General features: G+C 38.0%; 2 protein-coding genes across 3 annotated transcripts in view; one reads left to right on the forward strand and one right to left on the reverse strand.

The window, feature by feature from the left end:
• The window catches only part of LOC102124832 (zinc finger X-linked protein ZXDB), a 27,722-nt gene extending 21,545 nt beyond the window's left edge, over nucleotides 1-6,177 (forward strand). Inside the window, exons 2-3 of the mRNA XM_065538047.2 lie at nucleotides 5,260-5,310; nucleotides 5,890-6,177. Coding sequence (XP_065394119.1) covers nucleotides 5,260-5,304 — 45 coding nt within the window. The 3' untranslated portion in view covers nucleotides 5,305-5,310; nucleotides 5,890-6,177. The remainder of the gene's footprint in view (nucleotides 1-5,259; nucleotides 5,311-5,889) is intronic.
• LOC102125980 (zinc finger X-linked protein ZXDA-like) overlaps nucleotides 1,582-17,763 on the reverse strand; it is a 237,423-nt gene continuing 221,241 nt past the window's right edge. The window contains exons 2-3 of one of the 2 annotated variants that reach the window (XM_065538045.2): nucleotides 10,431-10,562; nucleotides 1,582-9,313 (exon numbers count right to left, since the gene is read on the reverse strand). In XM_065538045.2, coding sequence (XP_065394117.1) covers nucleotides 9,275-9,313; nucleotides 10,431-10,562 — 171 coding nt within the window. In that variant the 3' untranslated portion in view covers nucleotides 1,582-9,274. The remainder of the gene's footprint in view (nucleotides 9,314-10,430; nucleotides 10,563-17,763) is intronic. The other variant, XM_045384028.3, reaches the window with a different exon arrangement.

A 17,763-nucleotide genomic window follows, 5' to 3' on the forward strand; every position in this document is an offset into this window, starting at 1 on the left:
AACTTGGTTCCATTTTCCCCCTCACTTTCAGGCACCCCAATCAGACATAGATTTGGTCTTTTTACATAATCCCATACTTCTTGCAGGCTTTGTTCATTTCTTTTTCTTCTTTTTTCTTTTGGTTTCTCTTCTCGCTTCATTTCGTTCATTTGATCCTCAATCGCTGATACTCTTTCTTCCAGTTAATCGAGTCGGTTACTGAAGCTTGTGCATTTGTCACGTATTTCTCGTGTCATGGTTTTCATCTCTTTCATTTCGTTTATGACCTTCTCTGCAATAATTACTCTAGCCATCAATTCTTCCACTTTTTTTTCAAGATTTTTAGTTTCTTTGCGCTGGGTACGTAATTCCTCCTTTAGCTCTGAGAAGTTTGATGGACTGAAGTCTTCTTCTCTCATCTCGTCAAAATCCTTCTCCGTCAAGCTTTGATCCATTGCTGGCGATGAGTTGCGCTCCTTTGCTGGGGGAGATGCACTCTTATTTTTTGAATTTCCAGCTTTTCTGCCCTGCTTTTTCCTCATCTTTGTGGTTTTATCTGCCTCTGGTCTTTGATGATGATGGTGATGTACTGATGGGGTTTTGGTGTAGGTGTCCTTCCTGTTTGATAGTTTTCCTTGTAACAGTCTGGATCCTCAGCTGTAGGTCTGTTGGAGATTGCTTGATGTCCACTCCAGACCCTGTTTGCCTGGGTATCAGCAGCAGAGGCTGCAGAAGATAGAATATTGCTAAACAGCGAGTGTACCTGTCTGATTCTTGCTTTGTAGGCTTCCTCTCAGGGGTGTACTCCACCCTGTGAGGTGTGGGGTGTCAGACTGCCCCTAGTGGCTGATGTCTCCCAGTTAGGCTACTCAGGGGTCAGGGACCCACTTGAGCAGGGAGTCTGTCCCTTCTCAGATCTCAACCTCCGTGTTGGGAGATCCACTGCTCTCTTCAAAGCTGTCAGACAGAGTCCTTTGCGTCTGCAGAGGTTTCTGCTGCTTTTGGCTTTTGTTGTTGTTTACTGTGCCCTGTCCCCAGAGGTGGAGTCTACAGAGACAGGCAGGTTTCCTTGAGCTGCTGTGAGCTCCACCCAGTTCGAGCTTCCCAGTGGCTTTGTTTACCTACTTAAGCCTCAGCAATGGCGGGCGCCCCTCCCCCAGCCTCGCTGCTCCCTTGCTGGGAGATGGCAGACTGCTGTGCTAGCAATGAGGGAGGCTCCGTGGGTGTGGGACCCTCCCGGCCAGGTGTGGCATATAATCTCCTGGTGTGCCTGTTTGCTTAAAGCACAGTATTGGGGTGGGAGTTACCCGATTTTCCAGGTGTTGTGTGTCTCAGTTCCCCTGGCTAGGAAAAGGGATTCCCTTTCCCCTTGTGCTTCCCAGGTGAGGCGATGCCTCGCCCTGCTTCATCTCTCGCTGGTCAGGCTGCAGCAGCTGACCAGCACCGATTGTCCGGTACTCCCTAGTGAGATGAACCCAGTACCTCAGTTGAAAATGCAGAAATCACCGGTCTTCTGTGTTGCTTGCGCTGGGAGTTGGAGACTGGAGCTGTTCCTATTCGGCCATCTTGCTCCACCCCTCTGGATGGGGTTTTTGTGGGGTGTTTTTTTTTGATGTTGTTGCTGGTTTCTGTTTATTTGTTTTGCTGTTACCAGTCAGGTCCCTCTTCTGCAGGTCTGCTGCAGTTTGCTGTGGGTCCACTCTAGACCCTGTTCACCTGGTTATCACCAGTGGAGGTTGCAGAACAACAAAGATTGCTGCCTGCTCCTTCCTCTGGAAGCTTCATCCCCAATGGGTGCCAACCTGATGCCAGTCAGTACTCTCCTTTATGAGGTGTCTCATGACCCCTGTTGCGAAGTCTCACCAGTCAGGAGGCACAGGATTAGGGGCCCACTTAAGGAAGCAGTCTGACTGACCCTTAGTGGAGCTGGTGTACAGGAATACCCCTCCACCAGATCTTGCTGACTCTTCAGAGCCAGCAGGCAGGAAGGATTAAGTCCTGAAACTGAGACCACAGCCGCCCCTCCCTCCAAATTCTCTATCTCGAGGAGATTAGAGTTCTGTCTGTAAACCCCTTGCTGGAGTTGCTAAAATTCCTGCTGGGTGGCCCTGCCCAGTGAGGAGGGATACATCTGGGTCCCACTTAAAGAAACAGTCTGACCATGATCTGCCACAGCAGCTGTGCTGCGCTGTGGGGAATTCTGCCCAGTCTTCCTGGCACTGGCAGGGAAAAACCGTTTACTAGAACCACAGTAATGGTGGTCGCCCCTCCCCTTGGGAACTTGGTCATCTTAGGCAGACTCCAGCCTACTGTGCTGGTCAGCGGGGATTCCAAGCTAGTGGATCTTCGTTTGCGGGGTTCTGTGTGATTGGGACACACTGAGAGAGGCTTCTTGGCTCCCTGGCTTCAGCTCCCTTTCCACAGGAGTGGATGGATCTCCTGCCTCACTGGAGTTCCAGGAGCCACTGGGGTATGCAAAAACTCCTGCAGCTCAGTGCTTACCCGAGCAGCTGCCAGCTCCTGCAGCTGCCATGGGTCTGCACAGCTTTGTGCTTGGGACCCAAGGCCTTGGTGTTGTAGGCTCACAAGAGAATATCCTAATCTGCGGGTTGCAAAAATCTGTGGGAAAAGCGTTCCTCGGGCGGGTAGCACAATCCCTCCCCGCTTCTCTTGGCTAAGGGAGGGAAGTCCCTTTGCCCCTTGCAGTTCCTGGGTGAACCATCACCCCATCCTGCTTTTCCTTGCTCTTTATGGGTCGCACCAACTGCCTAGTCAGTCCCAATGAGAGGATCTGGCTACCTCAGTTGGAAATGCAGAATTAATTCACTGTTTATGATCATCTAGGTAGGAGCTGCAGACCAGAGGTGTTTCTACTCGGCCATCTTGTTCTCTCCCTATATCCTACTCCTTTTACTCTTGTAAATGGTGGCTTTTGATGAAAAGTTTACAGTGTTTTCCTTTTTGGTTTGTGTTTTTTGTGCCTTTAAAAACAATGTTGCTAATCCAAAGACTACGATATTTTCTCTCATTGCTTTTCAGAAACTTTTTTTCTTTTTTCATTTCTATTCGTAATTCACCTGGAATTAATTTTCATAAATGGCATGAAGTAGGCTGTTACACCATTTTTTCACCATTTAGCTATCTGGTTTACTCAGCCCCATTTATTAAAAAACACTACTCTGGCCTGGTTGTTCTGTCATGATCATTCTATTATAAATCAAGTGTCAATATATGTTTAAGTCTGCTTCAGTGCTCTCTATTTTGTTCTCTGTCCTTGCACCAGTGCCACACAGTCTTAAATACGTTAGTTTTATAATAATTTTGATATTTGATAGTATAAATTCCCTAACTCTCTTCTATAAGATCTTCTTGACCGTTATTGACCCTTTCTTTTTTCATATACAATTAGAATAAACTTATTCATTTCAATGACAAAACTACTTGAATTTTATTGGAGATTCAGTATTGAGTCTTCTAATCTACGAACATAGTATATTCCCTCCATTTAAGTATTTCTTCATTTTCCTCAATGTGTGTGCGTGTGTATATATAAAATTTATATATATATATATAGTTTTATCTGTGAAGATTTGCACAAATCTGAATCATTTTAAAACCTTTTTTTCTCATACTACAGTATAATGTTTAGTCCTGACACATATCACTATAGACTCTTTTCATTCTTTCTTTTTTTGTCGTTCTTGAATTCAAGTTCTTGACCTTCAAGACAATTTGTGAAATGGTGCTTACTGGTGTATTGGTTATACATTAGATTATTTCTAATGTTTTGGTTAAAGTTGAATAACAAAAAACACTTTGCTTATTTTTCTGGATATATCTTAACAGTTAATGTATTTGTGTATCCAATTCAGATATTTTGTGAAAATTATTTTGATATAATATTGATACTTTTAATAAATATTTCTAATACTTATTTTTCTTTTCTATGTAATATAATGCTGGATAAAGTAAGTTCTCTAAATTTGTAGATGATATTAAGTAAGACATTTTAATTGCTTTTCACTTGAAATTTTTGCATGCTACTTGAAGTAAAACATGATCTTGAAAGTATGAGCAAATATTTTGGCAAAATTATTCTGTCTCTCTAACAATGCAACAGTTTCTTAAAATGAGAAGACTTTATTTTTATTGTGAAGTTTCTAATATTCAGGCGTATTAGTGCTTCTTATTGGGATGCAATGAGAAGTACATTTCTTACAAATCCCTCCCCGCCTCTCTTGGCTAAGGGAGGGAAGTCCCTTTGCCCCTTGCAGTTCCTGGGTGAACCATCACCCCATCCTGCTTTTCCTTGCTCTTTATGGGTCTTTCTATAACAAATGTAAGCAATGTACTTACAAAGGGTAGTCTCAAATAAATTTGTTATGTAAAACATTATTAACTAAAACATGTTCAATAAAAAATGTGTGTTTTTTTGTGTCACTCTATTTAATCTTAGTACCTGTGATCAGGACACCTTGCTCTTATGATATGCCTCTACATTAATCTTAAAGAATATATTAAGATGTTTGTTATAGAAATGAACCAACTAAATATCACTGTTTTCCTGTTTTAAGGATTCAGATTAATAGTTATCTACTCCATTTGTGTTAGAATATTTTAGCATTATGGGCTTTCCCAGGTCTTAGAACCTAGTTAAAAATGAATAAAGTAGAAATGTTTAGTGTCTAAATTTTAGGCATGAATAAATATCTGTGAATTAATTAGATTCCATTTACATAAAAGCTCAGTATCTAGTAAACATGCATTCATTGAATTATTATCCACTAATGTCTAATACATACTTTTTTGTATATTCTTTGTACAGGTTAGAAATCTATTATATTTGCCTCACATTTTCTACTTTTCAAACATTACCATTGTGACACACATTAATACGTTAGAATAGGCCTAATTACTGTCACCTGTAATATACAAATTTCAGAGAGGAGTAAATGAACTCAATAGTTTTTATTTTGTGTCCTGCAATGTTGCACAAATATGATGATATGTACAAACATATAAAAAATAAAAGAACACAAATATATAGTCAAGGTGTATTTAATTCTACTTTGTCAGACTAACTGAAAAGATTTCTAGGCTCTTTTCAAATGAGCTTGAACAAATAACAATAATGAGATAAAGGAATTACTCTAAAATATATTGAGGATATCTGTATGCAATTTTTCCCAATTTTTCTGTAATTCAGATCCCTTTTTGTCAACTTATTTTTTCTATAATAATGAGCTATTTGAAATTATAGGTTTTGTTTTGCCTTTTCAGTGTCATTTATCCAAGTTCAACTTCTTCATAGACACCTCAAACTGAATATGGGTAAAGTAAAAGTGTTTTTTAAAATCTCATTTAATGGTATATTCATTGTCTCTCCATTGATCAAGCCAAAACTCGACATCACCATTGCCTGACTCCCTCTCCATTTACCCTCACAATTAGTCATCACCATCTTCTGTCACTTAAACATCATAACTCTCCCTGGAAAGTGCCCATGCTTTTCCATGATTTTCATTAACTCAAGAATGACATATTCTTGTCTGTTAGTCTTGGAATAAAGCTTACATTTCTTATGTCACCAGCTTCTTCTCCCTTTACCCATGAATATATAACCCATATCTTGAAATGAACTTCTTTTATTTCTGGCCCTTGAGACACATTGCTTCCCCTGCCTCCAATATTCCTTGGCCAACTTCTAATCAGTTTTTTTCATCTCATCTAAGAATAATCTTCATCCAGGAAAAGCTTTTGCTGGCCAATGCTTAGCAAGGCTGTATTTGGTGTCTCCATCTGTGATAACTGATTTTATTTGGATGAGACTAACATTAAATCATTGAACTCAGAATAAGCAATTGCCCTCCATAAGGCAGATGGGCCTCATCTAATAACTTGAATGTCTAGATAAAAGAAAAAGACCAACATCCCAAACAAGAAGAAATTCTTCAGCAGATGGCCTTCAGAGTTTCATCTACATCATCAGCTCTCCTGGATCTCTGCTTGCCAGCCTTTGGACTTGAACTGCACCATCAGCTTTCCTGGGTCTCTGGGATGTCAGCCTTCAGACTGGAACTGCACCACTGGCTCTGCTAGGTCTTGAGCTTGCTTGCCCACACTGAAGAAATTTGGGCTTCCCAGCCTCCATAGTTGTGTGAGCCAATTCCTTACAATAAATCTGTGTTTGTCTCTCTCTTTCTCTGTCTCTATTTCTGTGTGTCTACCCATCAGTCTCTGTCTGTCTCTAGATATATATGTGCATATACAGTCATGTGCCATGTAACATTTCAGTCAATGATAGGCTGCATACATGATGGTGATCCCATGAGACTATAATACAATATTTTTACTATGCTTTTTCTATATTTAGATATGGTGAGATTCACAAATACTTGCCATCGTGCTATAATTGCTTACAATATTCAGTACAGTAACATGCTGTACAAGTTTGTAGCCTAAGAGCAATAGGCTACACTATGCAGCCTAAGTGTGTAGTAAGCTGTACCATCTAGGTGTGTGTAAGTACACTCTATGCTGTTTGCACAAGGACAATATTGCCTAATGACACATTTCCCAAAATGTATCCACATTGTTAAGCGACATGACTCTGTGTGTGTGTGTGTGTGTGTGTGTGTGTATTGTTGGTCTGTTTCTCTGGAGAACCCTAATATACCACCATACCATAGCTGTCATCGCACTATATCTTATAATTATCCTTCTTTCTTACTAAAGCACAAGCTCCCTAAGAGGAAGGATTATGCTGTTCTTTTTCACTACTAGAACCCAAGTAACTAACACAGTTCCTGTCATTGAATAAATTTTAACTTCAGGTAACATTACTACCATACCTACTCCCTTGACAACTAGACTACTCTTTCTAAAACATAATTGATTATTTAATTCTCCTAAATTAAGACAATTTTTAAGTCAAACAGTTGCGTTTCTTTCATTAAAATGTTCTGTGAACACCAAATGTGCTGTAACATTTTAGTAAAATACGTTAAATAGAAAGAAAGATGAAAATTTTACAAAAGCAAGCTGAATCCTAAGTCCAGACTTTGGAGTCTGTCAGAGACTGCTGTAAAATAAAATGAAGAAATATAATGGGCCTTTATCATCTATAATACACAATTCTTTTCTTGAAAAATTCCCAGCACTTCACTTTTATGAGAGGAGTAAGAAAGTTATAAATAAATATATGAAACAGTGTGTGTGCTTTTTGTGTGTATGGATATGTGTGAATGATTCATGCAGTACTTAAAATGAAACAGTACAGTGTGGAGGAAATTTCATAAGACATATTGAGGATAAGAGAAAAAGTCTTAATATTTGAGTTCCTTCAATTTCCTTTATTTCAAAGGCAAATGCATTTGTGTATCTAGGATAAATGTTTAATAATTATTTATTTCTCCTCCTCATAAACCAGAAGTTAATAAGTTCACCAACCTTAAAATAAAACATTAGACTTTTAGTTTTAACTCCAACATGCAAATAACTTGGAAGTCATTATCCTAACCAACCTTATGGCACAAAGTACGCGAAGAAATAGAGTATCAATTATTTTTCGTGGACCCATCAGTGAATTGGGTTCACAGGGCAAACTTGTGTCCCTAAAATGTAAAGAAAGTTGTGAATACAGAAAATCACAGTCAAGGTCTGCCTACCTGAGATAGAAGTTATTGGAGCAAGATATGAATAGGAAGACTTAAATTGTAATTACAACAAATTGCTGGAGGCTGAGTGTAGACTAGTTTGAGAGTAAGAAATTCCTGGTAGCTTCGTTCTTAATGAGGCCCAACATTTTTGTAGTTTTTTATATACAGGAATCCCACCAGGTTCTTACAGTAAAGAATTAAGAAAATTCCCCTCACACCTATGGAAGAGAAAAGGGAAGAGCAACCATTATGAAATATGCACAGGGCATTCTTCATAACAAAGGCCTAACCTCCTAGGAAAAAGACTACCAGAGACAAATCCCACTTATGGGGGAGACATTAACTAACTCCAGTGCCTGTTAAGCATTCTGTCTTACCTAAGGATGGAGGATTCTAAGAAATGCTTGAAAATGTCGCAGTTCAGGGATACAAACCCACTAAAAGGCTGATATTTAATTATAAGATTATACAATCCCCTTTTATACTTTACCAACAATATCAACTTGACTCTAGTACAATAACAGAATATTACAGTCCAAATAATTTATTATGTAGACTATCTAAGGAGAAGGTATCAGAGACTCTCAAGTTCAACAGAAGAGACAAAAACAAGAACAACTATTAGAGTTTAAAACCTTTGGCACATAACAAAAGCAGACATTAAAGACACCTCAACTCCTGGCCAGATTACCATGAAACCTCACATTAAATACCATTTTCATCAATTCCTTTTTCTATGCATTTCCCCCAAGCTTTATTTAGGTATAATTGACAAATAACAAGTGTATACATTAAATTGATTATTTGATATATGATACACTGTAAAATGATTACCACAATCAAATTAATTGACACATCCATGGCCACACATCATTACCATTATGTGTAGGAGTTGGGAGGGTAGGTGAAGACACTTAAGATTTACTCTTTTAGCAAATTTCAAATATAAAATGCACTATGATTAATTATAGCCTCCAAGATGTACATCAGATCACCAGAATATATTCATCTTGTAATTGAAATTTTGTACCCTTTAACCAACCTTTCTTTATTCTTCCATGCCCTGGCAACCACTGTTCTGCCTATGCCTCCATGAGTCTGATTCATTAAGATTCCACATATGAGTAAGATCATACTGTTGCAAGACTTCTTAGTTCAGCTAAAGACGGGGTTCTTGTTCCATAGCCATGAAAATTTAGGCTTGAAGACTATTTGAAAAGTTAGTAGGACAGGGTTTTATTGGATGAAAAGGAAGAAAAGGGGAAACAGAGACTCTCTGCAAAGCCTGAGTCCCTGCTGGTGCTCTTCCTACCTTGCCATTTGAATTCCAGTTTCACACAGGAAGAGGAGGGACCAGGCTCCTCCCCACTGCAAACAGCATGAACTTATGTGGCTCTACTCCAGCGTGCATTCCTCCCAGTGTGCAGGTGGGTTGGAGACTCTGCCAGGGAGCCCTTACCACCTGGCTATCTCATTCCCAACCCTTAAGAAGTACGTCTAACTGCTGTTAGAATAAGGATAAGGATAAAGACCCATCTTAAGTGCTTCCTGCTGACAGAGGGGGCTGTTTAGGGGAAAAGGGCAGTCAGAGTTCCCTCAGAGGCCTATTTAAAGCTTCCCAGCAGAAAGGACTATCATCAGAGGCTCTGGTTGAACACCACTTGAAGTTTGATGGCCTGAAAGAAAGAAGAGACAAAGTTTTTAGAAAGCATGTATTAAAATGAAACAAGGGGAGGGGTAAAGACAGCTCAAAAATTCTGAGGCCTTTTTCCAGTTTGCACAGGGAAGGGGAGGTCAAAAGCCTGACTGGTAAAAAAAACTTTACCCGTTTGCTGGCGTGTTGGGCTTCTGGGTTCCCTTCCCGTTAGCCCAACCCTAAGCCTAGCAGTTTAAAGTTTAGGAAATTAACTTTTTCCAGTTTGGAGGATGCATCTGAGGAAATTGTCCCATAGTAAAAAGACACGATTACCTATCTGTGAAAAGAAAACCAAGTAGGAGAAAGGAAAAAAGAAGGCATGTTTTCAAAAAGTCCCAGAAGTTTAGGATGTATTTGAAAGGGGTACAGACTGAAAATAAATGGCTACCCGTTTAGAAAGAGGGGATCAGGTTTCCCTTGTTCCCTTCTCTTCCTAGCAGATACCAAGGATACTTGAGGGAGAGAAGGAAGAGCATCCTCTTTCCTTCTTCTGTCCTTGCATCCCTGAGTCCTGGCAAACTTGGCAGGTGCCACCATAAGTGCTAAAGTGGCTTGCACCCATTAAGTGTGTGTGTGTGTGGGGGGGGGGGTTACTAAAGAATAGGAATTGTCTGCTCTCATCTATGTCTTTTTTCCACCTACTGTTAGTAGCCTCATATTTCCTAGACCTCATTTATGCCATGGATACTAATGTGAGTGGCCTTTATCCATGAAACAGGAAGCTTGGGTTAATCAGCAGGAATCAGCCATGCTCACCTGCACTGTGCCTTTCAACTTCAGTTATTATCTGCCTCTGAATCCCTCAAATCCAGTTTTCTTTCCTAGGGCTTTGATCCAAAGCTTAGAATTGCATTTGGGATGCTAAGGTGAAACTGTGGAACTGAGTGCTCCTCCAACAATGGAGAGAAAAGTATGTCATGTGACAAACCCAGAAAACTGGTGGCTATAGTTAAGCTTGCTAGGATTTAGGTGCATGGTGCTGGTCTTTGGTTAGCTCCCTTAGTCTTAATTTTCAAAAAAAAAAAAAAAAAAAAAAAAAAAAAAAAAAAAAAAAAAAAAAACCTCTGAGTGATGGGCATCTTGTTTATTCCCATCACCTGGCAAGATTTGCAGGATAGTTGCTCAGAACCAGAATGTTGATCCAGATTTCTACAATATCCATCCCTTTTGTTCTTTCTGAACTGCAGCTGGAGATTGCTGGTTGGTTCACAGGAACAAGCAGGGTTAGTCTAAAAATGTAGGCAAAAATGTAAAAACAACTAATGAGTTTAGAATTTAATGACAAATGTATGATAAGTTTTTGGAACATAATTTCTCTCTCCATTCCTCATTTTTGTTAAAAGCAACAACAAAAACAACGTATTATCATAGGACTGAGTGGTTTGCAAAATAGACTTTAGTTTTATACTTGGCCTCATTATTTGCATAAAGTGCAGCACGAATACCTAGTTCTACACAGGCCTTTTGGATTGGCTTTAATGGAACTCTATTCCACAGGGAATCTCAGCTAAGACCTTTTAAAGTCAAGCCCAGCCATAGGTTTGTATCCTCAAATATCTGTGAATTTGGTGATCCTTTCCTCTTAAGGTCCCAAGATAAACTTGGAGCTTCTGGATCTGTTGGAAAGTGATATTCTTCTGACTATAGGACAGGAACCACGTACAGGGACTGTGTAGGCAAGGGTATAAGGCCAGTTTCTTCCAGGGGAGTTTATCAGCTCTGCAAGTTGAGGTTTACTCCTTAAAGGCAAGTACAACTTTCCAGTCAAAGCCTTGGTAAAATAACCAGTTTTTCCAATTGTGTTCTGTTTCAAAAGAAAATGGATTTTTATTGCAATGATACAAACACCTATATTGCCATAAGTTAAGAATATTCACAGATAGTTTTTAAATTCTAGAGGAACCAGGCAGAGGGAAACAAACATGCTCCAAATCTTGACCACAGGAGTATACCTCACTCAATTATTAAAGGATGTAAATAGTTTAAAATAAGTTTCATTGACTCTGAAAAACGAAACATAGATAAAGAATATCCCAAGCAAAAATAAAAAAAGATTGCCTCAGCTTTCTGAGTTCAGTCCATTTAGCTCTTGTTTTGTTTGATATTCTTGAACCCTTCAGCTCTTTATGATTTCTGTATATTTCTTTATTTCAATGTTACAATCTCCAAAGTTATTAGAAGCCTGTATTTGCAAGCACCTGTTACAATTCTATAGCTTACTATAAACCATCTTTTGAAAAGCGTTAAAACAAGACAATAATTGTCTGTGAATATCCAGGGTAGTTACTGTCAGAAACACAATTGACAAAGAAGTTCGATTATCTCCACAGTTTACAATACCTTAACATAACAACCTTAATTATGATTGATAGCATATACTTGGACATTAGAATTTTAGAAATCCTATGCAATTTTAGAACATATATTTTTATTATTCACCAAAATATAACCTAAAGGAGTTTGAGCATCATTTTGGCAATCCCATGTACCTAAACATGTCAAATACTCCTTTTTACCTCTGTTTTTGTACATTCCAGGGGCCCTCTGGAGAATCTGAAAAGCCAGGTGTCAGGAAAGATAATTTTGAAATTGAAGTTTGATTTTGGGAAGCAAATAGAATTCCAGATTACCATAAACTATTTATTTTACCAAAATGATGACGTAAAAATTTTAAAGAAGCAAAAACCTTTTATCACCGCTTATAAATTCTGCCAAAGAGCAGATTGGTACCTTAAGAATACCTTGTTTGTTTTTATTTCAATACTCAGTTTTCAGAAATACCATATAATACCCTTTCTGAATTTAGTCAATATGTTCACATAGAGAACTACGGGATTCCTTTGCAAGATAAATGTCCACAATCTTTCCACCACTTGTTTCAACCTTCAGCTTTATCTTATCTAATTTAAAACATCCATTAACCCTAGGCCAAACTTGTATGTTCATGCCTTCTTATAACCTTTTACAAAAAAAAAAACAAAAAATACTGTTCTTACACACCTTGCATGTAAATCTATTTCCAGCAGTCTCAATTACATGTTATAATGTTAACTCCTAGCAATTTTTAACTTTAATGTACAACCTGATAAGTTGCTTTAATTGGTTGCTAGGTGAATAATTAAGGGCATGTTTAGTTCCATATGTCAGGTCTCACCAAATCTGAAGCCAGCAAGTCAAATCATTCTCAAAACCCAAAAAGCAGTTTGTAACCTCAAAACACTTTGCAAACCTTGCATCTGACCTGCACAATTTAGTTCACCTATTTACATTTTAAGTACACTTGCATTTTACCAATAATCTTTACAGCTGTTTTTATTTCTCAAAGATTAAAGTCTCATGAACTGAAAGGTACCATAGCTTTTGTCTTCGCTTTAAAAAATATTAGATCCAAGTGCTTGTCTTCCTTTAGGCCAAATTAATTAGAGCTCTTTTTACAGACATTATACACGATACACACACAGACAGGCAGAAGAAAACCCATTCCCCACAAGATTCTTTTTCACAACCAAAACTTGCTTAAAAGTTAACTGCTGATGGTGTGAAGAAGAAAGAATAAAAGTTCTAAAATGCTTGGGGAAAAAGCTGTTATTCTTATGCAAGTGGTTCTTCCACCAGGAGAAAAGCTTAATTACAGTCCAATGCAGTTGAAACCCTTGGCTGTTGAAGGGAAGGGGAAGGTTCTGGCAGCACGTGGTGGGGAATGCCAGTGCAGGGCCCTTGGGCCATGCATGCCAGTGTCAGCAGAGAGAGGACGGTAGCAAGGGGATGGGTAATCCCATGCTGGTCTGTCCAGAAAAAGAAAAAAAAAAGGCCATGGAGACTGAGGTTGGTCTTCCCGACCCCTAAGAGCAACAGGAGTGGTGGCACAGTTTCTCCTAGTGTCAGAAGTCCAAGGATGAAAAGGCTTAGAAACAAGAGGGAAAAAGATTTATTGGTTTGCATTTCACTCACCGCTTCTCCAGCCCCTACATTGCATGCCAAAACTGTTGCAGAACTTTTTCTCAGTTCAGCTAAAGTCGGAGTCCTTGTCTCACAACCATGAAAATTTAGGCTCACAGACGATTTGAAGAGTGAGTAGGGCAGGATTTCATTGGGTAAAAAGGAAGAAAACTGGAAACAGGGGCCCTCCGCACAGACTGAGTCCCTACTGGTGTGCTTTCCAACTTGCAGGTTGAATCTCAGGTTCCCCACACGAAGAGGAGGGGCCAGGATCCTCCCCACTGCAAATAGTGTGAACTTCTGTGACTCCACCCCAGAGTGCATTCCTCCCAGTGCACAGGTTGGTCAGAGTCTTTGCCAGGGAGCTTTTCCCACCTGGCGGTCTCAATACAGCATTCATTTTTCCATGTCTGGTGAATTTCATTTAGCAAAATGTCCTCAAGGTTCATGCATGTTTTGTAGATTACAAGATTTCCCTTTTTGTGGCTGAATTACACATAATATAACTCTCTCTCTCTCTCTCTCTCTCTCTCTCTCTATATATATATATATATATATATATATATAAAACATATAATGTTATAAATATATAACATTTTTCTTTTTCATTCATTCCTTGACAGCCACTTAGGTTGTTTCTATGTTTTGGCTATTGTAAATAATACTGCAATGAACATGGGAGTGAAGATATCTCTTCAAAATACTGATTTTATTTCCAAACACCCAGAAGTGGGATTGCTGGGTCCTGTGGTAGTTCTATTTTTAATTTTTTGAGGAATCTTTATATTGTTTTCCATAATGGCTGTGCCAACTTACATTGCCATCTACAATATGCAAGGGTTGCCTTTCCTCCACTCCTACATCAACCCCTGTTATCCCTTGTTTGGTTTTTAAAAATAATAGCCATTCTAACAGATGTGAGGTGATACTATAGTTTTGATTTGCATTTCATTGGTGATTAGTTATATTGTGCACATTTTCATATATCAGTTGGCAATGTTTATGTCTCATATTTCAATATGTTATGTTTTTTAAGGAGTTCACTTGGGCCAAAGTGAAGATAGCTGCCTGGAAGTCTCAGAATCAAGCAGCCTTGGATATGAGCTCTGTTTGGACTTTCAAAAAAAAAATACAAAGAAAAGCAAGTTTTTTGTTTTTTTTTTTTGTTTGTTTGTTTTGTTTTTTTTGAGACGGAGTCTTGCTGTGTCGCCCAGGCTGGAGTGCAGTGGCCGGATCTCAGCTCATTGCAAGCTCCGCCTCCCGGGTTTTTACGCCATTCTCCTGCCTCAGCCTCCCGAGTAGCTGGGACTACAGGCGCCCACCACCTCGCCCGGCTAGTTTTTTTTTTTTGTATTTTTTAGTAGAGACGGGGTTTCACCGTGTTAACCAGGATGGTCTCGAACTCCTGACGTCGTGATCCGCCCATCTCGGCCTCCCAAAGTGCTGGGATTACAGGCTTGAGCCACCGCGCCGGGCCAGAAAAGCAAGTTTTTAAAGGCAAAAAAAAAAAAAAAAAAAATGGTCACAGGGCTGATACAAAGTTGTTTGTCAGTAATTCTAACTGATTTACAGAAATAGCATTGATTAGTGTTTGGCTGTACATTGTTAAGCTATAGCATATGGGTTAGTGTCTATGTGGCATTGTTAGGTAAATTTATAGCCACTTGTTACAATAGCAAGCAGTTTCAACAGATAAATACATAGCTCAAAGGGGAAGGCAAAACATGATTGCTGTCTTATTTTAATGTTTCTCTGGGCCTCATAATTTAAAAGGACTCAGTTGCTCAGATAAAAGTTATTTTTTTATTCACCCATTTTTATATAAAAAAAAAATCTTTCTTCTGAATGTACTGATGAGCAGAACCTGAGTGCCAACCTGTCCATCATTGCCAAGAAGGCTAATTCCCAGGATATACTGTCAAAGTCATTGATCTACAGCAGCTGTTGCTTGCTGGATCATCTCTAGTCTTCAGGGTACCACGAACTCAGTTATTTCAGGAGAAGTAAAACAAGAGGTAAGCAGTAGAAATACTATGAACATAATTATTATATTTAAAAAGAAGATGTATATGCCAGTATAAAAATAAAGCATATATCATTCAGGCATAAACTAAAAAATTATAAATAAAATTAAAATCAGGTCCTTTTTGAGATACTTGTAGCCCAAAAATAATTCAGGATTTAGTATAAATTATAAGAAAATAATTTTTAAAAACTCAAAAAAAAAAAGGACAAAGCCAGAATCTAATAAAAGATGTACATACCTTTTTTTCTCTCCAGTTCACCATTTCTACCAAGATAAATCTTAGCAGGACCAATTTATTTGTAAAATGAGTTTTAGTATCATACTTGGTATGATTATTTGTATAAAGTGCAACAAGAGCAGTGAATGGCCATGTAGGCTGTTTTAAATCCGGCTTTGTTGGAACTTTTGTATAAAGAATCTAAGATTTGACTTTTAAAAGCTTTGAGTGTAGGAAGCCAACCCAAACATTTGCTACCAGGCTATCTATAACACCTGTGTAAGTTGGGTGAATTGCTCTCTTTTCAAGGTCCCAAAATATCTTGGAATTCATAGGACTGTCAAAAAAGGGACATTTTTTACTTAACACAAAGCCAGAAACCTTGTAAGGGAACCATGTAGGCAAAGTATTAGGCCAGTTTTTCCAAAGAGCCTTTTATCAGCTCTATAAAGTAAACCTTAATTCTTCAAAACAGTCTGGTCATATCTTAAAACATTCCTTTCCAATCAGAGCCTGTGTAAAATAACTGGTGAAAAAAGGAAAAGAGATTCTTATTGAACTTATCCAAATTATTATTTTCCCAAGTTACAAGTAATTTTTAAATTTTGGAGAAATCAAATTGAGAGAAAAATAAAGGTTTCAATTTTGCTCACAAATGTAAAAAATATAAAACATGAGAAATATATAATAAATATAAAATATAAAAATATATGAAATATAAAAATAGCATTTTGGGGCTATTCAAGTTATAATTTTTATATTATATTATTTTTAACTTACTTATTTAAGTTATAAATAGCTCCAAAGAAAGACTTTTCTTGACTCTGGAAAATAGAACATAAAAAGAATCAGCAATGTTCTAAACAAAAATGTCATAAAAATTTAGTCCTCTATTAGTTTCATGTAATTAACTTTCATTTCACTTGATGTTGGATTAGCAATCTGCATGAATACACAAGCTTTCAAATGAGAGTTTTGGAAGATTATACTTAGTCCAATGGTATGATCTCCAAAGTTATCAGAAAAACCTGTACTCAAGAGTACTTGTCAAGGACTTTTCCATAAATTTTCCTTGAAGAAGCAGTAAATTTTGGACTGTAGCTGATTATAAACCACATCTTGAGAGAAATCAAGGTAAAGTAATCTATGAATGACAAAAGGCTTAGAATAGCCATGATTAAAAATGCAATTGACTAGAAAATTTGATTACTTTTGTGCCATACAGCAGTTTAACATAAATATCACAATTATTGGTAATAACATATACTAAGATATCAGAATTTAGGAACCTCATACACTTTTGAAACACATGTTAATAATGTATTTATACAAATATAACTCAGAGAGTTAAACATATTGAAAGAAAAACGAAGCAACAACAACAGCATCAATACCAAAAAATGTCTCCACAAAAACCCCATCTAAGGGTCAGCAGCCACAAAGATCAAAACTAGACAAACTCATGAAGATGAGAAGGAATCAATGAAAAAAATGCTGAAAACCCAAAAGGCCAGAGTGCCTCTTCTCCTCCAAATGATTTCAAGGACTCTCTAACAAGGGTGCAGAAGTAGAGAGAGGATGAGATGTATGAATTGACAGAAGTTGACTTCAAAAGATGGGTAATAAAAAACTCCCCTGAATTAAAAAAAAAAAAAAAAATGTTCTAACCCAATGCAAAGAAGCTAAGAACATTTATAAAAAATTATAATAGTTGCTAACTATAACTAATATCCAGTTTGGAGAGGAACATAAATGACTTGATGGAGCTAAAAAACATAGAAAGAGAACTTCGTGAAGCATACACAAATATCAATAGCAGAATCGACAAAAGGAAGAAGGGATATCAGAGTTTGAAGACCACCTTGCTGAAAAAAGGCATGCAGACAAGAATAGAGAAATAATAATGAAAAGAAATGAACAAAGTCTCTAAGAAACATGAGACTTCATAAACAGACTGAACCTAAGATTGATTGGAGTACCAGAAGGAGATGGGGAAAATGGAAACAAGCATAAAAACACATTTCAGGATATTATTCAGAATTTCCCCAACCTAGAAAGACAGACCAACATTCAAATTCTGGACATACAGATAACACCATTGAGCTAATCCATGAGGAAATCAACCCCAAGACTCATAATCATCAGATTCCCTAAGGTCAAAATGAAGGAAGAATTGTTAGGGTAGCCAGAGAGAAAGGTCAGGTCACCTACAAAGGGAAGATCATTAGACTAACAATGGACCTCTCAG

The sequence above is a fragment of the Macaca fascicularis genome, chromosome X (genome assembly GCF_037993035.2).
Source record: "Macaca fascicularis isolate 582-1 chromosome X, T2T-MFA8v1.1".
NCBI classification, from domain to species: Eukaryota; Metazoa; Chordata; class Mammalia; order Primates; family Cercopithecidae; genus Macaca; species Macaca fascicularis.